The sequence below is a fragment of the Myodes glareolus genome, chromosome 3, assembly GCF_982192425.1.
Source record: "Myodes glareolus chromosome 3, mMyoGla1.1, whole genome shotgun sequence".
Classification (NCBI taxonomy): domain Eukaryota; kingdom Metazoa; phylum Chordata; class Mammalia; order Rodentia; family Cricetidae; genus Myodes; species Myodes glareolus.
Genome location: NC_142028.1, coordinates 1,786,478 through 1,814,386, shown reverse-complemented (window position 1 = coordinate 1,814,386; position 27,909 = coordinate 1,786,478). Strand labels below are relative to the sequence as shown.

At 36.1% G+C, this 27,909-nt stretch overlaps 2 protein-coding genes and 1 pseudogene across 2 annotated transcripts; 1 reads left to right on the top strand and 2 right to left on the bottom strand.

Moving 5' to 3' along the window:
• The first annotated feature begins 11,425 nt into the window (after positions 1-11,425).
• On the top strand, positions 11,426-12,370 carry LOC148122486 (olfactory receptor 5T9-like; annotated as a pseudogene).
• A 3,956-nt stretch (positions 12,371-16,326) lies between these two features.
• LOC125399456 (olfactory receptor 5T18-like) lies at positions 16,327-17,262 on the bottom strand. Its single transcript, XM_048432872.3, has one exon. It carries the CDS (start codon positions 17,260-17,262, stop codon positions 16,327-16,329), a length of 936 nt encoding a protein of 311 aa, XP_048288829.3.
• Positions 17,263-25,798: 8,536 nt separating this feature from the next.
• LOC148122485 (olfactory receptor 5T18-like) lies at positions 25,799-26,734 on the bottom strand. The gene has a single exon (XM_087903832.1). The coding sequence runs from the start codon at positions 26,729-26,731 to the stop codon at positions 25,799-25,801; it is 933 nt and encodes a 310-aa protein (XP_087759958.1). The 5' UTR covers positions 26,732-26,734.
• Positions 26,735-27,909: the final 1,175 nt, after the last annotated feature.

The following is a 27,909-nucleotide window of genomic DNA, read 5'->3' as shown; positions in this document are numbered from 1 at the left end:
TAATATTACAGTACAGATGCCATTCCTCTAGTGCATAACAATTAACATGTATTTTCTTATGCATATTAAGAAAACTATTAATAAATTTGGAAACCTTATTTATATTAATAATTTTCACTATACTTCTATTAATTTGATAACTTCTTATTTGTCTCTTACCTACTAAGTAAACATTTGTGAATAAATTTTTTTACCTGCTACATCCACGGCTGTCACGCCAGTGTAGCAGAAATGCTGACTGGGCAGGCAAGTGTTGCCGGAGGATTGGGATCTGTGCTTCTTGGAGCTGTGTTCCAGGTGGTCCCTTGGCAATCAGCTGTGGTCATGATGCCACCTGTAATTACTACCTGTACTGACTCGACCTGACTGTCCTTGGAGCCATATATGTCTGTCTTTTCCCTTGTCTGTGTGTTCTTTGTGATTCTTGCATATTACTAACAGATCAGACTATTCCAGGCAGTTGCAGATACAAACAAGACTGTTAAAAACATTTCAGCTCTGCCCCACTACTCATTAAAGCCTTAAAAGAAGTAGCCAGTTCTGGGAATTTGCAGGGTCATCATTAGGATAATTCCTTGATGATGTGGAACAAAAGGAGTTAATTTTACTAGGAAAAACCTTAGAAACCTTCTACAGGAAAACAGTATTAGGCATAGGCTGATAACAACACCTGAGCATCAGGAAGGGAGGAGAGTTGAGATCATGCCTGGTGCAGGAGACTTATCTGTATTCTGTCAATCATGTAGTTTAATAAAACGCTGATTAGCCAGGCAGGAAGTATAGGCGGGAAAACCAGACAGGAAGTAGAGGTGTTGTAATGAGAACAGGAGAATTCTGGGAAGCAGGAAACTCCCTCCGCCATTCCTGTGCAGACCACCAAAGAGGAAACATGTAAGCTGCCCCGCTGAAAAAGGTACCAAGCCATATGGCTAACATAGATCAGAATAATGGGTTAAGATAAGTCATAAGAACTAATAAGTAGCCTGACCTAATGGGCCAAACAGCTTTATAACTTATAGAGATCTCTGTGTGATTGATTTTCTTTGGGGTTTGCCAGCTGTGGGGTACCCGGTGGGACAGATACCCCAACAAGCCGGCCCTCATGTTACCCATGTCTTTAAAATTTCCTAGCAGAAAGTTTTCCCAGGAAGATAATGGCCTTTCTGAGCACAAGGTCACTTAGCTTCACCCAGCCAAACACCTGGTATAAGCTGATAAAGATGGCCTAACTCAAGAACAGTGGTCTCTCTAAAAACAAGAAAAAAGGCTGACTTAACAGAATGTGAGGGAGCAAAAGTCCTTGTACTCATGCCAAAGCATCTTCAAAGATTCTCCTTGTAAAACTGCTTTGTGCTGATCTTTTCTATTTTATAATCTGATGATGTATGCCTTTGTCAAGTTCTTTGTTTGTAAAAATATAAAAGCCTCACACTGAAAGAATAAAGTTGCAGCAGCATGTCTCAAATACATTGAGAATGGTCTGTCTGTCATTCCTTACTGTATCCTGATTACTCCTGTGCCTTCACCCTATTTTCCCCCATGATCTGAATGGCTCCCTGTAACATGAGGGCCGGCTTGTTGGGGTTTCTGGGCCGCCCAGTACCCCATAGCCAACAAGTCCCAAGGAAAATCACACACAAGACTCCATACAATTATAAAGCTGATTGGCCCATTCGGTCAGGCTACTTATTAGCTCTTATAACTTATGTTACCCCCATTATCCTTATCTACATTAGCACATGGCTCCATACCTTTTCAAGCAGGGCAGCTTACATGTTGCCTCTTCGGTGGTCTGCACAGGAGTGGCGGAGGGAGCTTCTGCTTCCAGAATACTCCTAGTTTCTTTGCTCCACCCCTACTTCCTGTCTGCCTTTCCTGCCTATACTGCCTGCCTGGCCAATCAGCATTTTATTAAAATATGATTGACAAAATACAGACAATTCTCCCACACCAGCTCCCCTGAGCCGTTCCGTGGCAGGTGGCGCTTTGAACAGGGACTTGAAGGACAGGTAATCTTTCACTTTTCTTTCTTTTTCCTTTTATTAGTTTTCAGGAATGGCTCTTACCAGAGATCTGCAGTCTCGTCGGTAAAGGATCATCGATCAAGAGTAAGTAATCAGAGGAACCATGGGGCAATCTATGAGAGATGCCTTACCAGCATTAGTCCAAGGAATGGCTTTCCTGGAACAATGAAGGGTTGGAAATTCAGCGTCTATGTCAAAAAGACATATGGAGGAGGTGTAAGAGACTCCTCATCTCTCACTTGCTATAATTGTGGGAAATCAGGGCATATGTCAAAAGACTGCAAGATGTCCAAAGAAACAGGGCAAAGGGGAACTCCCGGACTTTGTCCCTGGTGCAAAAAAGGAAAGCACTGGAAAAATGAATGTAAATCCAAGTTCCATAAGGATGGAACACTCTTAGATAAGAATAAAAATTAAACATAAAAATAGAAATAAAAACCAGACAAACATAAAACAAAAAAGTCTGAAATTATGGTCAGAGAAAAGTTAACAAAAAATTTGAAACGGCATTAGCAGCTAAGGACACTTTCTGTGCCTCTTTTCTTTTCTGAGCTAAGTTTTTCACTGTGATAACACTCAAGGTTTCTTTTGTTGGCCAGCAGTTTCTTCTCTTAACTCTTTCCTGTCCTAATACTGCTTATAAAAAGTTTTAAATTATACCAACCTGTAACTTTAAAAAACATTAATTTTAGAATGAATACTAAAGAAAAACCAAATAAGGCAAAGAACTAAAATAAAAAATAATAATAATAATAAATAAAAATAATAAAAGGGGTTTGTCTAAAAGTGTCTGCCTTAATCAATGAAATAAAGATTGAGAAAGTAGTCAAACCTAAAAATTACAAAAGGTATATAAAATGTCATAAAAGGTAATAAGAGTCCAAAAGAAGTTTACTGTATTTTCTTATATCTGAATTTTTAATGGTCAATTCTGGTTTTAAAAGGATTTATCATGTGAAAAGGGTCATGCTTATTTCTTTTATGCATGCTTGTGTAGCTTTATGCCTGTGCATGGTTGGGTATATGGGGAGCATGATGATATTACAAGAAATATATGAGGTGAGTATACTCAACAGAGTAAGGGTCTCAAAAAACTCTGTCCTATGAACATCATATAATTTTGCCATATTTTGCCAAAAACTTCCTGAGCAAATATTGATTTGGGTATTTTTTTAATTGTTTATGCTAAAATAAATAATGCTTTCTCCACATTCAGCAAAGAATTATATTTAAGGTTCACTCTAACAAAAATATGGTATATATTTTTGGTTTGTTAAAAATATAAGTTAATAAAAATAATAAAGTTTACCTAATCAGAGATACCTGGACAGCCCTAAATACTTCAGAAATCTATACAAAATGGCATTTAAAATAATGTTTAAAAGGCTTATATTAGATAGAGACTCTGAGATCCTAACAGTGACCCAAGGTCTCCAAAAAAGATTATGGGACACCACAATGTCTCCACCTGGATAACAACAATGCTGACCACTGGGTAAAATGACCCCCAGTGCAACACCTGCTGTCAGGACCAGGTCCAGACCATAAACAAACAGCAGGGACAGTAGTCCTCAGGTAAGCTGGGGATCCTATGACCAAAACAGGGGAAAATAGTTCTCAGGTAAATAAAAATCCTACGACTAAAGTAGGAATGATTAATTGCTTTTCCTATAAATAAAAGGAAAGTGTCTACTGTTAAAGAAGGATTCATTAATAGCTCTCTCTGTAAATAAAGAGAAAGCAACTGTGGCTAAAACAGGGTTAACTAGACTTCTTCTCGGTATAGAGAGAGAAGGCAACCGCGGCAAAGCGGGGGTTAATTACTTTTCCCTGAAAATGAAGGGGGAGCAGCCACTATCAAAGTGGGATATTTATTACTCATTCCATAAATAAGGAATGAATAAAAAGCAGTTTCGCAAGTTGACGAAACAAAATAAAAGGAATTTAAATTTGGGTGCTAATCAATCGCGCTCAATTTTTTGGGCCCTTAATGAGCTGCTATGTTAAAAAAAATCTAGAGATAAGACGAAATACTTGAAAGAAATTTTTAAATAAATGCGATGCCATTGCACCCTGGCTCGCCGTTTCAGGGAGTCTCTCTATGTCATTGTGGGAGAAGGGAGAGACCTAGACTTTGCATTTAAGCAAGGGATCCTTAAGGGAAAGGAGAAATCAGTTAAGAAATCAGAGCCAGGAACTTTAAATCCTGATGCTCCAGAGTTTATCATACATGAGTTGCCTAGAGCAACACCAGGTAATGCTGACCTTGATTTGGCTAGCTCAAAGAATATGATTCTTTCTAAATGGGATGGCATTGCCTTAGTACCCACATCAATGAAAGGAAAATTGTTGCCACAAACTGTGGGACTTATTCTAGGAAGAAGTTCCAACTATCAAAAGAATTTTGAGGTTATGCCAGGTATCATAGATGCAGACACAGAAAATGACATTAAGGTCATGGTGAAACCATTATATGAAACTATTCAGATCCACAAGGGACAAAGAATATTAGACAAAAAATTTAAATCAGCCTATATAATTCATTATATGAATGATATTTTGCTTGCTCATAATAACAAGGAGATATTGGAAGTATTGTCAACAGATACAATACAGAAAATAACTTTGCACGGCCTAGTATTTGCACCTGAAAAAAACAAAGATATCGTCCTCTGAGTTATTTAGGACATAATATACATGATGAGTATATTAGCTCTCAAAAATTGACTATTAGGAAAGATAGATTAAAAACATTAAATAATTTTCAAAGGTTATTAGGAGATATTAATTGGGTAAGGCCTCATTTAAAAATTACTACAGGAGCTCTTAGTCCTCTGTTTTCCATTTCACATGGGGATCCTAATCCAAAATCCTCTCGTTGCATGACTCCTGAGGCTTTGCAAGCCATATCACTACTGGAAGAAGCCTTAGCTAAAGCTAGGGTAAAACAGATTGATTTTTCTTTACCATAGTCTTTGTTAATTTTTGCAACATCCTATACCCCTACAGCATGTCTATGGCAACAGGGAGTATTGGAATGGTTACACTTACCACACACATAGTCAAAAATGTTAGCTGATTATCCTTATATGTGCTCCTTGCTTATTAGTAAAGAAAGACAAAGATCCAGAGAAATGTATGGCTATGAACCAAAAATTATTGTGACACCACACAATAAAAATCAAGTAGATCAATTGATGCAGCATAATGAGGACTGGATATTGTCCCTGCAGGGTTTTGTGGGACAGATATTGTATCATTTTCCCAGACATCCCTTGATAGAGTTTGCTAAGCGTGTGGAGGTCATTTTTTCTGTCAGGGTCTCTTCTGAGCCCCTAGACAGGGCCTTTTTATTTTTACAGACGGTTCTTCATCAGGAAGGGCTGTAGTTTTTACACATAAGGGTGTTGTGTATATGAAAACAAAAATCAAGTCATCTGCACAACAAGCAGAAATTCGAGCTGTAATTTTAGCCTTCAAAAAGTTCCCCCAAACATTTAATTTATATTCAGATTCTAAATATACGGCTACACTTTTTCCAGCAATAGAGACAGCTCTATTGTCTGGAAGATCCCCTATTCTCCCCTTGTTGCAAGAATTACAACAGTTAATTCATCAGAGGACTCAGAAATTTTTTTATATAGGACATATTCGAGGGCATATCAATCTGCCTGGGCCTTTAGTTCATGACAATGCTATGGCTGATTTTTATACATAAGAAGGTGCATTTACAATACAAGAGGCTCAAGAGAGCCATGCTATGCATCATCAAGATGCATTGGCTTTAAGAAGGATGTTTAAAATTACTAGAGAACAAGCAAGACACATTGTTAAACAATGTCAACAGTGTCCTCCTGTACATCATCTCTTAAAGATGGGAGTCAACCCCAGAGGGTTAAAACCTAATGTGCCGTCGCAAATGGATGTAACACATTTACCCTCCTTTGGAAGGTTATATTATGTACATGTGACTGTTGATACCTATTCTCATTACATTGTTGCTTCAGCACGCACAGGAGAAGCTGTTAAAGATGTTATTCAACATCTCACCTTGTGTTTTCAGATCATGGGAATGCCTTCACAGGTAAAGACAGATAATGGTCCTGCTTATGCTTCTAAAGCTTTTGAAACTTTTTGTGCACATGGCACATTATACATACTACAGGCATCCCATATAGTCCCCAAAGCCAGGTAAATATTAAAAGAACACATCAAATATTAAAATTACAGATTAAAAGGCTTCAGAGAGCACATGAGCATTTTGCTCCTCATCATTTATTATCACATACCTTATTTATATTTAATCACTTAAATACTAATGATAAAGGAGTGACACCTACAATGGTGCATTGGACCTGTGAGTTTAACTCTGTCCTGCCAAAAGTCCTATGAAAAGATCTGCTGTCTGGTCAATGGAAGGGACCAGACGTTCTAATAACATCGGGGTTAGGGTATGCTTGTGTATTTCCACAGGATGCCGACTCCCCCATCTGGATACCAGACAGGTTCGTCCGGATGATGCCAGGAGAGATAGCGAAAAAGAGGAAGCTGCAGAGACAGATGAGACATCTGATATGTCAAACGAGGAAAATGAAACTAACCCCGTCGCGGGCTCCGGAAATCACCTGAACAAGAGTTAAACGCCTCGCCAAGGAAGCTAAAAGACTGCTCATTCAGCAGGGAAAACCCCTGAAACTCAGCCTGTACTTTCTTGCCTTTTTAACTTTGATTTCCGCTCCCCCTACAGTACAGGGAATGGTTTATTGGGCCGATGTTCCTAATCCCCCGATTTTGCAACCCGTTGGTTGGCTAGATCAGGAGTCCATCAGAATCTTAACCAATGACACTAGGAGATTGGGAGGTGCTCAGGACTCTGACACAAGAATTACTTCATCCTCGTTAATAACCTTTGAGGGCTGTTCTGATTCCTTGACGATTTGCATTATACTTTCTGGAATGGTACCAAGATTTTGCGTGAGTTCAGGCTATAGAACTTTTTTTACAGACAGCCCAGATAAGGAAAATGTTGGTAAGAGATGGATTTGGGAAATTCAGATGCAGACCTTAGGAGAATTCAATTATAGAGAAAAGTTTGAGCAGGTCTCATCCATGCCTATTGAACCATGTATTCAAATATATCGGGATAAGGATCAATTTTGGGATTCAGCTATTAATAAATTTCCTACATGGCTAACTTGTGGTTTTCCAAATGCAGCCACTAAATATCAGCCTAAGGATTCCTCTAATGAAATTTGGGATTATTCTATATCTTCAAGTCAACAATATTTTTATGAAAATCATATAAACACTTATCAGGAGAAATTTCATCACTATATGCTAAAGAAGGAAATGTAACTAGAAAACATTCTGACCTATATAGATTACTCGCTACTGCTAGTGTTTCTGGAAAAAAGACCTAATCATACTAAGTCTGAGCCCATAGGACTCAGGGCATGTATTTCTTATTCAAATGCATTGTTATTAGCTCAGCCTACTTTTGTTAATATTACCAAAGTGGATAAGTCCTATCAAGTGATTTGTCATTCCTGTAAGCTTACTAATTGCATTACTTCGGCTGAACCAAAGGATTTAAATGTTTTGCTTATTGTTAGACGCCCACCTTTTGTTATGCTGCTTGTGGAATTGGGTGATGATCCCTGGTATAATAATTCTGCATTGCAAGTTTTGAGTACATTGAGAGATCTGGTGCAGCCTAGGAGGTTTGTGGCTACACTTATTTTGGGCATAGCAGTGATAATATCGATACTCACCACTTTTGCTGTAGCTACAACAGCTTTGGTTCAAGAGATTCATACTGCTCATTATGTGAATACATTAAATAAAAACATTACATCTGCATTGCTGAGACAGGCAGCGATTGACAATGAATTGGAGGCAAAAATTAATGTATTAGAAGAAGTGGTCCTTGCTCTTGGACAGGACATTCATAATTTGAAAACTACCTTATCCACACGTTGTCATGGAAGCTTTAAAGCAATCTGTGTCACACCATTGACTTATAATCGCTCAGAGCCATGGGACAAGGTGAAGGCACATTTGCAGGGTGTTTGGCAAGATAACAATATTATACATGATTTAACTGCATTACAGAAAGATATTTCTGCTATTAGCCAGGCTCATTTACAACTAAGAGGTCTACAGGGTTTGGCTAAGGAAATTGAGTCAGGAACTAAAGCTTTGAATCCATTAAATTGGGCGCAGTATTTTGTTCTCATTGGAATAGTCATTTTATTAGTACTGTTGGTGATTTTTCTGTTTCCCTGTCTCCTTAAATGTCTTTTCAATTCGGTGGCGCAAGTGAAACAGGATGTGTTTGAGTTGTATTTTAAAAGTAAAAAACGGGGACCTGCTACATCCACGGCTGTCATGCCAGTGTAGCAGAAATGCTGACTGGGCAGGCAAGTGTTGCCGGAGGATTGGGATCTGTGCTTCTTGGAGCTGTGTTCCAGGTAGTTCCTTGGCAATCAGCTGTGGTCATGATGCCACCTGTAATTGCTACCTGTACTGACTCGATCTGACTGTCCTTGGAGCCATATATGTCTGTCTTTTCCCTTGTCTGTGTGTTCTTTGTGATTCTTGCATATTGCTGACAGATTAGACTATTCCAGGCAGTTGGAGATACGAACAAGACTGTTAAAAACATTTCATCTCTGCTCCACTACTCATAAAAGCCTTAAAAGAAGTAGCCAGTTCTGGGAATTGGCAGGGTCATCATTAGGATAATTCCTTGATGATGTGGAACAAAAGGAGTTAATTTTACTAGGAAAAACCTTAGAAACCTTCTACAGGAAAACAGTATTAGGCATTTAGGTGCAATTTAACAGGAGGCCTATGTAGCCTTATGACCAGAAAAACTAGGCTGATAACAACACCTGAGCATCAGGAAGGGAGGAGAGTTGAGATCATGCCTGGTGCAGGAGACTTATCTGTATTCTGTCAATCATGTAGTTTAATAAAACGCTGATTGGCCAGGCAGGAAGTATAGGCGGGAAAACCAGGCAGGAAGTAGAGGTGATGTAATGAGAACAGGAGAATTCTGGGAAGCAGGAAACTCCCTCCACCATTCCTGTGCAGATCACCAAAGAGGAAACATGTAAGCTGCCCCGCTGAAAAAGGTACCAAGCCATATGGCTAACATAGATCAGAATAATGGGTTAAGATAAGTCATAAGAACTAATAAGTAGCCTGACCTAATGGGCCAATCAGCTTTATAACTTATAGAGATCTCTGTGTGATTGATTTTCTTTGGGGTTTGCCAGCTGTGGGGTACCCGGTGGGACAGATACCCCAACAAGCCGGCCCTCATGTTACCCATGTCTTTAAAATTTCCTAGCAGAAAGTTTTCCCAGGAAGATAATGGCCTTTCTGAGCACAAGGTCACTTAGCTTCACCCAGCCAAACACCTGGTATAAGCTGATAAAGATGGCCTAACTCAAGAACAGTGGTCTCTCTAAAAACAAGAAAAAAGGCTGACTTAACAGAATGTGAGGGAGCAAAAGTCCTTGTACTCATGCCAAAGCATCTTCAAAGATTCTCCTTGTAAAACTGCTTTGTGCTGATCTTTTCTATTTTATAATCTGATGATGTATGCCTTTGTCAAGTTCTTTGTTTGTAAAAATATAAAAGCCTCACACTGAAAGAATAAAGTTGCAGCAGCATGTCTCAAATACATTGAGAATGGTCTGTCTGTCATTCCTTACTGTATCCTGATTACTCCTGTGCCTTCACCCTGTTTTCCCCCATGGTTTGAATGGCTCCCCTGAGCCGGTCCGTGACATTTACCAATCTTGAGAGACAAAGAAAAGAGAGAAAGGAGAGATAACAGTAATATTTTGTCTCATTTTCTAAGTCCATGAATGTATACATAGCATATTTGTATAATTAAATAATTATTAAAATCACTATAAATAACAACATTTTGTATTAAAGTACCTCCATGCATTCTTATGTTAATATTTAAATTATCTGTGTTTACATAGACTGTTTGATTACATATTTATATGCTACTCTGTAATCTTCTAGAAGAGAATGAATAGTTATTGTTTAATGAAGTACATTTACAAACATACTCTATTTACTAGAACAAAATATTGTTGTATACTCTGAAGTTCTATCTGTGAAAATATACCTACATGATTTCTGGCATGATCTAAAATTATAAAAATTCTATTTTTCCTCAAATTGATATGAACATTCAGTATAATTTGGCAAGCTTTACCACACCTTTGATCTCTAATGTACCTGGTAAATCACTCCTCTACCCTCTGCATATGCTCTTAATATTTTATAAACTCTTAACCTGTGACAGGCTGAAAAGAAAACAAAAACAAAAAAAAGTGACTGTGCGGAAATCATCCCATTAATGTTTACTAGGTTTAATGGGTTGTGTTTTCTTGAGATCTTTGATAGTGATACAAGGTATTTTTAAATTATTATATTTATTTTATGATAAATTTTTATTTTAAAATTTATCTGTGATAGAAGTGTAGATTCTCACATTTAAAAACCTGAAATATTAACAGATAATATTAGGTGTATTTGCAACACAACAAGGACTGTTACACAAGTATGTACTTTCCATTATAATAGTTTAAATTTACTCCTTTTTTGTGGGTCTTTGATAATCAAAACAGCTACACAAACAGGAAATAGCCAATGGTAATATGAATGGACATGTTAAATGGAAGAGGCTAAATTTTCATGGGATGCTTCTCCTAGACAGATCTACAACTGGCCTATTAATGCAGGAAGAAGGATTAGCCTCTCCCAGTTAATAGGCCCACATAGGTTGTCCAAAGCGGAGTGACCATCCAAGAAGCATATATACACAAACAACAAAAATGGGCCCAGAGGTTGTATTTATATACTTATGCATACATATTTACGTTTGTATAAACAATAAAAAAAATAGGCTCTCAAGTAGAGATGAGGTTGGAGGACATAGAGAACTTTGAGATAAAATACTTGAAAGTGGTTTTGAATAAAAGGTTGGGGATGTGATAGTTTTATTTTAATTCAAAATGTTGAAATCATCTACATGTACATAAATATATAGTATTTTAAAGTAAAAATGTAGCATAATAAAACATGAAAATGTAAAAACTATAATTTGAAGAGACAAATGGGCAATTTTTTGGATAAAAATCTGTTTTAGCTGTTGGACTTTTAAATTTATAAACTTATATTCAACAAGTAAGTGTAATTATCTTTTTATTTTACCTCATATAGTGAGATCTGTCTGCTTTCAAAAAATTTACTTGACATTTCCCACACCATTATTACCAAGCATTTTACTATGCCCTCAGAACCAAATGTAGATACAATGAGACAGTTTTTTATATGGGATTTTATATATGTGCAATATATAAACCAAATCCAATATGGAATGATTGGAATCAGCCATGGATGTCTTCAAGATTCCCTTACAGAATGTGACAGAAGCTGCCAAGCTTTTATACTCTTGGGCTTCACAGATGACGCAGAACTGCAGGTCCTCCTATTTTTACTGTTTCTTGCTATCTATCTCTTCACTCTGATAGGAAATTTTGGACTGGTGGTTTTGGTCATTGGGAATTCTCGATTACACAACCCCGTGTACTATCTCCTTAGTATTTTGTCTTTCTTGGATGCTTGCTATTCTAAAGCTGTTACCCCCTAAATGTTGGTCAATTTCCTGAAAGAAGATAAATCCATCTAACTTCTTGGATGTGCAACACAGATGTTTCTCTTTGTTACTTTAGGAACCACAGAATTCCTTCTGCTGACAGCAATGGCTTATGACTGCTATGTAGTCATCTGCAACCCACTTCTATATGCAGTAACCATGTCACCCAGAGTCTATGTGCCACTCATTATTGCTTCCTATGCCATTGGAGCTCTGCACGGTGCTACACCCACAGTGGCCACTTTCGGTCTGTCCTTCTGCAGATCTGTGACATCCCACCATTGCTTGCTCTCTCTTGTTCTGGTACACATATCAATGAGCTTCTACTCTTATACTTGGTGGGATTCATTGAGATCATTACCATCCTGATTGTTCTGATCTCCTATGGATTCATTCTCTTTGCCATTCTGAACTTGTACTCTTCTGAGAGTAGAATAAAAGTGTTCTCTACATGTGGCTCCCACCTCCCTGGAGTGTCTATTTACCCTGGTACAATCTTCTTAGTTATATGAGGCCAAGTTCCAGCTCTGCGTCAAACCATGACATGGTAGTGTCAATATTTTACACCATTGTGATACCCATGCTGAATCCCATCATCTACAGTCTATGGAACAAAGATGTAAAAGCAGAAATGAAGAAATTGTGGAGAAAATTTGGTTAATAATTAGTATAAATGTATATATATATATTAAAAAACAGATAAAATTTAGTCATTAATCCATGTTTGCATGGAATGTGCATGGTTACAAATTACAAGCATGTCATGACTTTAATTAATGGTATGTAATATATTAGAAATTATTATTTTTTTAAAATCTATTTACTTATTAAAAATTGCCACTTCCTCCCCACCTCCCTTTTCCCTCCCCCTCCCCTCCTATTCTTCCCTCTCCAGCCATAAGAGCAGTCAGGGTTCCCTGCCCCGTGGGGAAGTCCAAGGTCCTCCCCCCTCCATCCAGGTCTGTGAAGGTGAGCATCCAAACAAACCAGGCTCCCACAAAGCCAGTCCATGCAGTAGAATCAAAACCCAGTACCATTGTTCTTGGCTTGTCAGTCAGACTTCATTGACAGCCACATTTCTTGAGTCCGGTTTGATCACATGCTCCATCACTCCCAGTCCAGCTGGCCTTGGTGAGCTCCCATTATATCAATCCCACCGACTCTGCAACGCAACCCTCGCGTTCCTGACTTCCTTGTTCATGTTCTCCCTCCTTCTGCTCCTCATTTGGACCTTGGAAGCTCAGTCCAGTGCTCCAATATGGGACTCTGTCTCTATCTCCATCTATCTCCAGATGAAGGTTCTATGGTGATATGTAAGGAATTCATCAGTGTGGCTATGGGACAAGGCCAGTTTAGGCACTCTCTCCTCTGTTGCCCAAGGAACAAGCTGGGGACATCTCATTGGACTTGGGAACCCCTCTAGAGTCAACTTTCTTGCAAACCCTAACAGACATCTATAGAAATTATTTTAAGACATCAATCATCTTACTCTTTCTCAGGTAACATTTTTTAAAAATGAGGTTTTTTTTCTGCATACCAAATAATTTTGATAAAATTTAATTAAATATTTTATGTGAATATTGTTCTTGGTCACAAATACATGGTTAAATTTGCTACACTTAAGAAGAAATTGGGTATTCAGGCCCCTGTGATTAAATGATTCTTGTGTAATTTATGATAAACTGTTAGCAAGCACTATGTAACAGTCCCAAATGCAAAATCCTCAAGTAGAGATTCTCAAAGCATGTTTTTCCCAGAAGGAAAACTTTTTCATAGGATGACTACTTGAGAAGTAATTTTGTGAATAAATTCACATTTCTTACAATGAAACATTTTTTTTTACCTCCAGCTCTATTGTTTCTTTGAAATAAACCAAAAAATCTGAACACAACATTTTAATCAAACTACATGAATTAAAAAGTCATTTGTTACATCTACCCATCATGTGTCTGTGTGTGTTTACATGCCATGATACATGGCAAAAAGTCAGAAGACAGCTTGGAGACAGGGATCTATTCTGTCCTTACACCTTTGATATTACAGAGATAAAACTCATGTGGTCAGGCAAATATATTATCTATTATCAGGAATCTTTATCTACATAGTCATTTCATAAAACCACACTGGTTTTTTTCTTTATTTTCATTGGTTGTTTCTCTGTGGTCTATGATTATCTTCATTTTTAAGTGTGTTTTTTCTGCTTTTTGATATTGTAGTATAATTATACCACTATCCCTTACCTTTCCTCCCAACAAACCCTCCTATATGTTCCTCCTCACTCCTCCAAATTCATGGCCTTTTGCTACAAAACCACACTTGCACATACACACATATTTATATACTCATATACATATTTTATATGTAATGGAATATTCCTATTGAAAGCTAAATTGTGATTTTGAGATCCATGAAAACAATTATTTGACATCAGTTTCTCAGTTCATTTGATCTGTCAAGCAGGAGCAGCCCATTTATTTCCACTGACAAGAAAGTTTTGCTCAGAAAAGTGTACTGTGTGATGACCCAGTTCTAGAAAGACAATTGCTTCATGTTAACTCTAGCATGTGGGTTCTACTTTGTGTGTAAACATGGATGTGCATGAGAGGAAATTGCAAGGAAGCCAGTTAGGAGGAATGCAGTAAGGAAAGGTGGTAAGAAAGAATAAAGGTAAAATTAAATGTAGGAGGAAATTTGGCAGAGGAGAAAAACCAGTAAGCATAGAGTGAAGGTGCTGTACCTAAGTGGTTTAGGAAAAGTCAATATGGAAACCTAAAAGCCAACATCCAGCTAAAATACATTTAAGAATAATTAGAACGAAAAGACCCTGTTTAGCTTGATAATGATGTTTCTAGGACCTTTGGGTTATTATACTTAGATATGGGAGACACACATAAGAGTCATTGGTTACAAATGACACAGAAGCTCCAATACAACATAGATTCTTGTTATTCCTCTTGCTTGCACACTAGAATTATATAAGACCCAGTTCCTGAAGGCAACCTAGGTCCCACAATATATAATATGGAAAAATCAAGCTATAGTTGTTCTGAATAACTTCTCTCTACTTCTTAACTTAATTATTGCAAGAGATCTATGCAGGCTAATAAGGGAGAGTAGGCATCGACATTATTAAACAGCTGTTAACTCTGCAAATTACAATGGGAACCTTCTAGGTAAGATGTACCCATGGGTGTAATATTGTTCTGACTGTTATAGACTTAACCAACTGTCCTGAGATTGGATTTAGTCAGGGAATGAGTAATCAGGTAAGTCTTAAATAATGAATTATTTGTTACTGAAAGATTCTGGGAGAAAGTGAGTCATTGTCTTCTTTTGTGTACCATAGGTAGGTCTATCAATTTCCATAATCACCGAGAGTATTTTATTTAATTTTAGTTTATTTTTCTGACACCAAGAAATAAGTCATGATTTCTTCACATGGTAAAACGCAGAAAATCCTGACAGTGAATTAGCAACAAGTCAGATTACCAACAAGTCAGAAATTTCCATGTAACATTCTCATACTATTAAAAGTCTCTATTATAAACAACCTTGCAATTATATGCCATAGTAAACCACAGGCAGTGGTGGATAATATGCTCAAACTAAGATATTACTCTTCATAAAACACAATGACTTTTTACAAGAAAAGAAATGCAATTAATTCAAATTGGTTCCAATAGTCTTTGATTTCCAACATCAACTTAAAATTTTATTTAAATTATACCCAAAAGTAGTGGCACATGACTTTAATCCCAGCACTAGGGAAGAAGGGGAGGGTGAATCTCTGTGAAATCGAAGCCAGCCTAGTCTACAAGAGCTAGTTCTAGCACAGGCTCCAAAGCTACAGAGAAACCTATCTCAAAAATGTCATATAGATATGAGACATAAAACACATTTCTCTAAAATAGTGTTTTCTTCAACAGTACCCCAATGAAATCAAACATGCTTTATGCATCCAAAATAAAAGCGTGAGTATGGCTAATGCCATGGGGAAAAATAAGCATAAAGAAATGTGTAAGAATTATCAACTGAATCTAACACCCTATTATCAATCATTTTAGCAGATTTGTATGTGATTATGCCTGGAATATCTGTTTGCACAGATACAGATTTTCAGAAGTAAACAGATGCCACATCTTCAGCTATGTAAATACCATGTATAAAGCTGAATATGACTATTATCTTAATTTTGAAAACGGATAAGTAATGACAATGAATAATTAAAAATAATGATTATTAAACTTAAATGGAATTTTACATTCTTCAATAATTAAGCACTGAATTGAAGGCAGATGGCTCATTTTGCAAAGCATTAACCAGCCAGTGTGAGGCTATGAACTTGAATCCCTAAAATACACAGAAAACCAAAGATGACAACATGCATTTGTAATCACAGAGCTTCTAGGCTGAGATGGGTGATTGGTTCGGAGAATTGTCTTGACTCTTGTAGGTCAGCTCACATGGTGTAAGCACTCACAAGCAATGGTGATATTATGTTTGGATGTATTATGGGAGAAGATGAAAATGCAACATAAAATAAGTAATAAAATATATTTAAAGTGTTTATTAAGAGCATGTCATAAAGATAAACTTAAAATGGAGTTTAGTTTTAATTTAATATTTAATATGAAAATTTTTTCTCAATACTCTTCTCATTGCCTCTTTTACATCTTTGTTCCTCAGACTGTAGATGATGGGATTGAGCATTGGAATCCCAATGGTATAAAATGATGACACTATCATATCACGCTCCAAGGAATAACTGGAACTAGGTCTTACATACATGAAGAGGATAGTGCCATAAAAAATCAAAACACCAGTGAGGTGAGCTCCACACGTAGAGAACACTTTTCTCCTCCCTTCAACTGAATTCATCTTAAGAATTGACAACAAAATAAAAGCATAAGAGACCAGAATAATCAGGATGGTGACTAGTTCTATGGAACTCACAAAGAAGAAGAGCAGAAGCTCATTTACATACGTGTCAGAGCAGGAAATAGCAAGTAGAGGACGTATATCACAAAATATATGTCTAATTTCATTGGAACGACAGAAAGAAAGGCTGAACGTGGTCACTGTGTGGACAACAGCATGCAGAATTCCACCAGCATAGGAAGCAATGATGAGTGACACATAGACTCTAGGAGACATGCTCACTGCATACATAAGTGGGTTGTGAATGGCTACATAGCGATCATAAGCCATTGCTGCTAAGAGAAAACCTTCTGTTGTTCCAAATGTAATAGCAAGAAACATCTGTGCTGCACAGCCATGAAATGAAATGATTTTGTTTTTTGACATAAAATCCACTAACATATTTGGCGTGATATCTGAGGAATAGCCGGCATCCACAGAAGACAGTCCACTGAGGAAGCAGTACATGGGGGTGTGGAGTTGTGGATCTCCAATGACTAATGCGATTAGTCCTACATTCCCCATTAGAGTAAAAAGGTAAATCGCTAGAAAGAGGAAGAAGAGAATGATCTGTAGTTCAGAGTTGTCAGTGAGTCCCTTGAGAATAAATGTAGTTGCTTCTGTGGTGTTCTTCATGTTGAAATCTCATAAAGCCATATCAAAGATACTCAGTTTACTGTTCACAATCCAGCAGATAAGTAGTGGGAGTTAATGATCATAGATCATGTCTTCATATACTCAGTTGTCTAGAAGAAAATGGTTACACAGTGGTATCATATGCCACTTATAAACAATGAAATAGAATATAATATTTTTTCATATTGTGGTGATGGGCACATTACTTAAATTTTACTATTGGCACAAGGCAATCACCACCAAAATTTAAATAATATTCTTCACAGACTAAAACAAAACAATCCTAAATTAAAAGGGGGAACAAAACTCTCTGAACAAGACTAAGATGTTCTCCCAGAAAACAAGGGTGAATTTATCACAATATATGATTTCAAACTCTTTTACAAAACCATAATATCAAAGACAGTGTGTACCACTACATTCTATGTATGTAAATTAACTGAATAGAAAGAGACACAGAATATATAGATACACACATATATTTGTATATGTTCAATAAATCATATTGAAACTTTTGACAAAGACATCAAAAAATATAAGAACCAATATTTTTCTGTGAGTGGTGATCGGAGAATGAGGCATTCACATGTAAATAGAATGAAATTATACACCAATCTTACTTGACTCAAAAATAATTCTAAATGCATCAGTTATTATAATATAATACATGAATTACAGAAAGTGTTAGAGGAAAATGCAGGGGAAATGCTTCAAAATTCAGGCAAAAACATTCTGAAAAGAGCTCTCACAGCATAGACTATAATCTATGTAACTGACAGATAGAATCATAGGAAGTTAAATAGCTTTGTTCAACAATGGAAATAATTATCAGAATGAAGAACATCTACATCCTTGATAGCCCTAATATTAGTTCTTTATTTGTTACATAAGGGATTGTTAATATCTAGGAATTATACAGAACATCCACAATATGTCAATGAATCAAGCCTTACAGGAAATAAATGGACCAAAGAACAGAATAGATAGTTCTGAAAGAAAGAAATATAAATGATCAAAATGAGTTAAAATATTGTTCAACATTATTAGGCAGGAAGGAAGTTGCGAATTGAAATTGGTTTTAGATTCTGTATCAACACATCAGCAAGAAAATAGATGACAGCAGGTACTCAAGAAAGAAGAATACTTAAATCATCTACTAAGTGAAGAAACACAGGCAACTACAATGAAAATTTGCATGATGTTTCTGTAAAATCTAAATGCTGATTGCGTATGATCTCTCCCTGTTCAAATTTCTCAAAGGTCTCCTTGTCCTACCACAGAGATAACTGAATATTTATGTTTCTTGATTTACTCTTCCTAAAAACAAAGAAGTGGAATCAGCCTAAACATCTAGTGGCATGAATGGACAAAAGAAATATGGTGTATATATAAAATAAAATTTCATTCTTCGATAACTAAAAGTAAAATAATATGTGAAAAATGGATAGAACTGGATATTATTATGCTTATCAAAATTAGCTATATTTTGAAAGATGAACACTCACATTTCTTTTCATATTCAAAACATGGATATAAATTGTGTGTGTGTGTGTGTGTGTGTGTGTGTTTGTAGCTAGAAAATAATTCATGTGAAAAGAAAACATCAAGGTGTATTATTGAGATAACAAAGAAGATCTGCAAGTGACAATTGTATAAAAATTTCTTTCTATATTCATGAAATGTGTCAATCCTGTTTTCTTAAAAAAGGAAAAGTGATAAAATTTACAGAGACTGGAGCAATTGCAATTCAGTCCACATGTAAACTTTAAAATGAAGAATTCATTGATGCCAAAATTACTTCTTAATGACAGTGATTAAAAACATGATGTCTATGATGGAATTATATCTACATTAAAAATGTTTATTTTCATGATTTTATATATGTGTACTTTTTTGTGACTAGCCAGAATTTTTACCAAAATATACTAGCATTGCTAATGAACAAACATATTTTGACAACAAATTCCTGATAATTGGTATGAAGTACAGTTTTCAGTCTAACCAAAAATCACAAGAAATTATCATCTCCGTATAAAACATTCCAAGGATTCTCTGAAATATTTATCTAGAGATATGAATATAGAACATGATAGTTCAGTGTGTCTTCTTTTCATACTTCATGAACTCAAGTTCTCAAAATTTGCTTCTCGTTAAAATATCAATATTTTACAATAACTAACCTATGTGATGTTGTATGGCCAAGCAGAAGGACTAAATTAGGGATTAAATTTACAAAGAAGGGCCTGTTACATACCAGATAGAGTGATAAATCAAGATTAATAAGAAATGAGGTTTTATAGTGATATGTGTTAATTTAGCAATTATCTAACATTAGATAAAAAACAAATATTAAAAATATATCATAAAATATGTGAGAAAAAACAAAGTCAAATATTTAATTCTTTTAAAATACATGAATATGCAAATTATTAATGTATATTGCAATACTGCTTTATCAAAATTAGATCCAAAATATTTTGAATACTCTATTTTATTTATTAATCGCATTCTCTCTTTATTTTTATATTGCTTATTGAAAAATATAATTTTCAAAATATTAGTTTATTGCTATTATCACAACCATCATCCCTGGGCCCAGATCTCTACAATTTAGTTTGTTACATTATAGTGAGTTTCATTTGTTTTTAGTTATTATAACTGTAAATATTGTGCTGTTGGGACATTGTGTTGCATCTGTCCTAAGACAGGTCTAAGTTTGCTGACCTTGATGAATACAAAGGTAAGTTATTGAAATTTACAAAAATAAAAACAACCAGTCCTTGAATCATTTAATAATGTTGAATGTGAGTTGTCCACCCTTTGCCTGTCATCCTAGTACTGTAAGGCTGAAGCAGGATAATTATTGTGAATTTTAAGTCACCATGGGCCACATAGTGAGTGGCAGGTTACCTACCCTGGCCTACAAATACAAGGACAATGTTTCAAACTATGGTAAACCATTATCAAATGGTCATTCTTGTAAACATACATACAGACTGAGTGGGTTATACTTATGTGTATATGAATATATCCATTTTCATGTATGTGTATATGTAAACCTACGCATCTGTAGATATAACAGCAATCAATGAAAAAATAGGCCATTAATACTACAAACCATATGGAAGGTTATTGGTAGTACTGGTATGCATTCATTTTCAATGAAGAATCTAGAAAAGTCAAGTAACTTGTCAGAACTCAATTTAAATGATGTTGTCTCTTTTGTGTTTTCTGTAAAGTTTTGCTCAGAGGAGCATGAATATGATAGTGTGTCTGGTACAAGGCTGGTCATTAAACTCTGATTGCTTACTTACTTACTTACTTACTTACTATATATAATGAGAGGAGAAAGAAGCTTTACAGATCATTTTTTGTTTATTTTTAGATTTTACTTTTTGTAGATGTATATAGGATACTTGAAAACATTTAAACGTTAATGCACATTGCATGCTTTCTCCTCCTGTCAAGGAATCAGCAAGTATCTCTAAAATTACATTCATCATTCAGAGACTTCTGTTCTATCAACTCTGTTGTTCTGCACATAGCTTGATATTTACTTGGATAAGGCAAAAATGCTAGGAGCTTACTTGGTTCTTCCGTAGATCCCTATTTCATCCTAACAGATCTAAACTTTGCCAATTTTAAGAATACTTACTGTGAGTCAAAGTTTGTGAATGGAAAACACCACCAGCCAAAGTAAATGAATAAACCTTCCAATATCATGCATGTAAAATGATGCTAACTGTCAATATTTCCTCACAAAGAATATATGAAATACAATTAACAACATGAACATTTCTGTACTACAGCATTTATTTAGCATGCTATCAATGCTTTCATCTATTTCCCCATACATTCTTTAAATACAGAGTTAAGTCACCCTGAATATTATTCTTGGGTCTCTACAAAAGGGAAATTTTCTCAGGCAGATTTGTTTTAAGAGCACTGCAGGGAACTACTGTGAACATAAGCAGAGAAGTACAGGATTTTTCTCTGTGCCAGCATCGGGGCCCTGAGCATCATCCACCACGTGGTCTTCCTCAGGGATCAATTTGCTAGCAAGATTACTTGGCCTGTTTTCAAAGATCAAAGTTCAGTGTTTTGGTTTCTCCCAAGGAGAATGAAGAAAAAAATAAATATGTTCAGTGTGTCTGATTTTATTTTTATGAACTAAATTTAGAACACACATTTGAAATTAATAGTTAATAATTACAAGAATGCATGGATTTTTGAAATATTTTAAGTATCAAGTAATTTATCACTATTATGGGATAAAACAACATATTATTCATATATACATATACACTTCCTAAATGACTTTATCAGTGACAGCCTCAAAGATGAAGTGGTAAATTTTTACATGAAGGAAAAATTACATTTCAAAGTGTGACCTTTTTCTGAATAAACTGTTTTCAGTAAAAGCAGAATAGAACCTAAGCCTGGGTGGTAACTGAGATTCATACTTTGGAGATTCTCATACAAAATGGAAGAAGCCTTAGCCTAAGAAGGAACTGTAACTTACAGACAGTTGTATCTTACTTTTAGAACGGCACTCTATGGATTTGTGTGTATGTGTGTGTGTGTGTGTGTGTGTGTGTGTGTGTGTGTGATTTAAATAAAACATTTGTAATTACCACTACTTTTGTGCAGAATTCTGTATTACTTACTGTCATTAGCAAGATCTTACCATGGAGAAAACACTGTTCTCAGATTAAACATTTTCTTGCATCAGCCTCTTAAGTGATGAGCACACATAAACCTCTGTCTGGATCAGTAATGTATGTATTGTCAGTGCAATGGATGATTTAACAAGTCACGAAGACATACACCTTCCCAAATAAGCACAGTGATAATTAAATTCAGGAAAGTGAGCATTTAATATGAGGTGGTGATGGAGGAGGGTCATCTGTCTATGTGTTACTTTCATTGGTTAATAAAGAAACTGCTTTGGCCCTTTGATAGGACAGAAAATTAGGTAGGCAGAGTAAACAGAACAAGATGCTGGGAGGAAGGCAGTAGGCAGTTGCCATGAAGCTCCGGCCCAAGATGGATGTAGGTTAGAATCCTTCCAGTAAGCCACCACCTCGTGGTGATATACATATTATTAGAAATGGGTTAATTAATATGTGAGAGTTAGCTAATAAGGGACTGAAGAAAATGGGCCAGGCAGTGTTTAAAAGAATACAATTTCCGTGTAATTATTTCGGATAAAGCTAGCCAGGCGGGTGGCAGGAAGTGGCTCACCGTTCCTTTTACAAGGTGTCAAAATCACTATTTATGCTTAGACTGCTGCAAATTCATAGATAAAATGAAGAAGGAGATAGTTTTCAGCTGAAATTGAACACCATTGAGTAAATAAAAATATAAACTAGTCTGGGTGCTTATATATTTTCCCATTAGTTTGATAATATGTGCTTAGTCTGGTAAGATATAAATATGATGCTACAACATATACTACAAGTATGTGTTTTAAAAAATTTGGATTTTATGGTTATATAGGATTATACCCTTTTAAAAGTTGAATAAATGTGTGTGTCTGTGTGTACACATATATGTGTATAAATTATTTATGCATATTCATATTTATAGAATCACTACGGTTTTCCTCTGAATTTTACTCTATTCAAAATCGTATTACTTATAATATCAATGAGATAAAAGAGTATGCCTATAGAAGCCTTTATTTAATTGTTAAATATCTGCACAAGGAAGATTAATGTATAGGCATTTATAGAGAGAAGAGTATATGGAGACAGTGGGAATGACAGAGAACAGCCTCAGAAGAAATCAGCTTCCATATCACAGTTTGGCATGTCTGTCATCAGGAAGTGTGGTAAGATTACTTCTATTGTTTAAGTAATTTGTTATATAGCATTTGCTTACTTCAAACACAGCAAATGAATACCGTTAATATCAATATGTGTATAAACATATGTGTATGGATTTAAATGAATACATGAACTGAATAAGATAAAAAAGAAATGCTTTTGTCATTTGTATTTTAAATAAATTCTTCTCTCGTGGATCACATATCAAGCACAGCTTTCCTTTTTTCGACTCCTCCCAGTTCTCCATACCTCCCTCCTCCCTCAGATCCACTTTCCCTCCATTTCCTGTTAGAAAACAGAACAGGGTTCCAGGATACAACAAAATGTGGTTAAACAAGATACAACAAGGCATGACAAAGACCCTTCTTGAGAGACTGGAACCTAATAAGAAAAGTGGCAAAAAGAGATGGGCGAGTTCCCACTGTTAAGAGTCCCTCAATATCACCAAACCTACAGCCATAACATACACAGAGGACCTGGTACAGATCCTTACAGGACCCATGCTTGCTTCGAACGTCTCTATGAGCCCATGTGAACCGGCTTAGCTGATTCAAAGAGCCATGTTCCCATAATTTCCTCCATTGCCTGTGACTCCTACAGTCTTTCGTTTTCTTCTGCCAGGCTCTCCAATCTCTAATGTGGTAGAGATAATGAAGAACTTCAGTTTAGATTCTCTTCACATAATGTCTGTCTGTGAATCTCTGTACGCCCCTGATGCCTGGGGGAGTCTTTCTGATGATTACCGACAAGACAACAATGAGTAAAGCAGGATATCATTAGGAATCAGCGTTCTCCTCTTTTGTTTGTTTGTTTTGCTCTGCTGTTTGGGCATTCATGTTTAGTTACTCCCCCAAAACCCTAGGTCTCTGGCTATCTAGTCTCCATTTTATCCAGGCAAGACAGGTCATGGTCACTCACCTGTGCCGTGGGCCTCAAGTTAAATCAGACATTGGTTGACCACTCCAACAAGTTCTGTGCCAACATTTTCACAGAAACCTTGCATGCAGAAATGTTTGTTTCTTTAAGGAGTCTTGGTTCATGTCAGTATTCTTTTTCTTCTTAGCCTGCAGACTATGTTCTCTATGAGAGACAAGGTGCTATAAATAAAAGCTCCCTGTAGGCACCAGGTCAACCTCTCTACATTCAATGAGCTATGTGTATTTTGTCCTTGCAAATGGGCTCTGATTGTTGATTTTTGAGAGCAACCCTCTGTCCTAGTAACAGCCTAGGCAGCTTTGGTATCTCCATTGGACCCTGTTTGACAACAACTCAAATGAAACTAACCCAGTCTGACTATTGGTAACTATTTTGACTGACAATAATATATGTCTGTTTCAGACTCTTTATCCTCTATTACTAGTAACACTCATAGATTCCAGGAAGTTCAATCAACTAGACTTCCACACAACTCCCCAAATACTCCCCAGTTTCAGGTGTTCTCCCTATACTCTTTCTTCCCACCAACCTGATCCCTCCTGCTCCTTTCCCCACAAGCCTCCAGTTGACCTGTAAATTCTACTCTATTTCCTCATCCTAGAGAGAGCCATACATCCTCCCTAGAGCTCTTACCTCTCTGGGTTAGTGGATTATAACATGATAATAATTTGCTTAACAATCAATATCCACTCATAAGTGAATATGTGCGATATTTGTCTTTGGGGTTTTGGTTATATCACTTGGGATAATTTTTTCCAATTGTATCCATGTGTCTGTAAATTTTATGATATCAATTTTATAAGAACTGAGTAATATTTCATTATATAAAAACAAATATACCATATTTTTGTTATCTGTTTGTTGGTTGAGGGATATCAATGTTGTTTGCAATTTCTGGCTATTATGAATAAAGCTGCAATTAACATATTTGAATAATGGGCCTGCAGTAGAATGGGTATGCCCAAGTGTCATTTGGGTACATACTAAGAAGTGGTAGGATAAATGGATCTTGAGTTAGACTGATTCACAATTTTCTGAGTCACTGCTATATTGGTTTCTGTAGTTGTTGTATAAGTTTTTCCTCCCACCAGAAATGCAGAAGTGGTCTCCTTGCTCTACATCCTCACCAACAAGAGCAATTGTTTGAATTATTGATCTTCATCATTTTGAAAGGTGTGAAATGGAACTTCAAAGTAGTTTTGATTGGCATTTCCCTGATGACTAAGGACACTCAACATTTCTTTTAGTATTTCTCAGCCATTTGAGTTTCTTCTACTAAGGATTACCTGTTTATATCTGTGCCCCATTTTCAATTGGGTTGTTTGATTTTTGATACCTAGTTTTTAGAGTTCTCTATATATTTTGGATCCTAGTTCTCTCTCAGATGTCAAGTTGGTAGAAATTTTTCCATATTCTGTAGGCTATTGCTTTCTTTAATTCACAGTGCCTTTGCCTTTCAGAAGTTTTTCAATTTCACGAAGTCCCAATTATTACTTTTTAAATCTTAGTTTCTGTTCTATTGGTATTATGTTCAGAAAATTGTCTCCTGTGCCAGTGTGTTCATGGTTTCTCTCTACTTTCTCTATCAGGTTCATTGTGTCTGGTTTTATTAGGGCTTTGATCCATTTGCACTTGAATTTTCATCTTTACCTTAAAATGTTAAATGAGGATAGAAAAGCTCAATTAAAATTAAATAATAAATTACTAACAGAATTTGAAGAAGGCACTGAAAATTAATCTGTGTTTTATTGGGGTTTAAAGTGAAAAATTCATTATGTAGACATAATTTTTTTCCCTAAAAGTCTTCTCACTGCTTCTTTTACATCTTTGTTCCTGAGACTGTAGATGATGGGATTCAGCATGGGAATCACAATGGCATAAAACGTGGACACTATCATGTCATGTTCCAAGGCATAATTGGAACTTGGCCTCATATACATGAAGAGAATTGTTCCGTAATAGATGGACACCCCAGTGAGGTGAGAGCCGCACGTAGAGAATACTTTTTGTCTCCCTTCAGCAGAATGCATCTTCAGAATGGCAGAAAGGATGAAACTATAGGAGATTATGATAATTAAGATAGTGACTACTTCAATGGAGCTCACAAAGATGAAGAGTAGAAGCTCATTCACCTTAGTGTCAGAGCAAGAAATAGCCAGTAAAGGAGGGATATCACAGAAAAAATGCTTAATTTCATTGGATCCACAAAAAGATAGGCTAGAAGTGGCTCCTGTGTGGATAGAAGCATGCAGAATTCCACCAGTGTAGGAAGCAATGATGAGGGACATGTAGACTCTAGGTGACATGCTCACGGCATAAAGAAGTGGGTTATAGATAGCTACATAGCGGTCATAAGCCATTGCAGCCAAGAGAAAGCATTCTGTGGTTCCACAACTGACAGCAAGAAACATCTGGGTTGTACATCCAAGGAATGATATGACTTTCTTCTCTGACATAAAATCTATTAACATTTTAGGGGTGATAATTGTAGAAAAGGAGGCATCTATAAATGATAAAACACTCAGAAAATAGTACATTGGGATATGGAGCTGGGAGTCCCCAATGACTATTGTAATCAGTCCCAAGTTTCCCATTAGTGTGAAAAGGTAAATAACTAGAAACAGGAAGAACAGGATAACCTGAAGTTCAGCAATGTCTGTTAGACCCCTCAGGATGAACAGAGACACTTCAGTGACATTCTCCATTCTGAGATTCACTCAGAAGACAAGCATTCATAGCACTAAGAAAATAGTAGAGTTATTGAGTCGAGAATAAGACATGCCCCCCCTTCACTTATCAACTGATGGTGTAAAATGCCCAAGCATGAATAAAGAATACAGCGGATGGTATGTGTTCATGACCTAATGACTTATGTTTCTTATAAAACCACCAGCTCTGCTAGCCAATGTATCCCTGCATTCAATTCCTTATTTCCATTTTAAGTTGTATTAAGGTCCACACTGAAAGTCAAGAGTGGTAGTTTGGGCTTGAGAATTGAAGGTAGGATTGTCAAAAACTGAAAATCATCTTCACAAGACCGAGGCTAGCTTGAAGCACACGAGACTGTTAAAAGGAACAAGCAAAGAAATCGAAGAGATAAAATTTTCTCTGATACTTCAGACAAACAAACTTTCTATTAGTGGCAACAAGCAAGATGCAAATGCAGATATTTAGTTTTTACAGCAGTCGAGTAACATAATTTATTATATTTTTCACCTGTAGAATGAGAACCTGATTTCACAGCAAAAATATATTTTGAGGAAAAAACATGGTTCACCAAAGCTATTTTGGTTGTAAAATATGCTGAAGTAAGTTGATGGTACAGAGTAAAATCTTCACGCATTATAATATTTACATGACTTTTTAAACAATTCTAACTCTTTTAGATCTTATTAAATGTTTTAATAAAATTGTGACTGGTGAGGAGGCTCATGCATAAGGTTGTACAGCCAAGCTAACAACTTGAGTTTAATCCCTGGAAACTCACATTCAGGAAGGAGACAAACAAACCCTGCAAGTTTTCCTCTGGTCTCCACATGGATGCCTTGCCACATGTGTGATATATTCCCCTAAATAAACAAAGCATGAATGTATTTTATGTAAATGAATTGATTAATAAAATTGAAAATCAATTTAAAGTGAAGATTGAACATGATGATCACATAACAATATGACAGAGCTCTCAAATTTTGGTCGTATTATCTTTTAATAGTGAGTATCAGTAAATTAATGAGATTTTTGAAAGTTCTGTTTCCAAATATTGGTGTCATCCATTGTAGAAGAGGCTTTGGACTTGAACTACTGAGAAATGAAGAATGAAACCAACAATCTCTGGGACAAAATTCCAGGTTATATAAAACAGCTACCAGTATCATAAAAATAT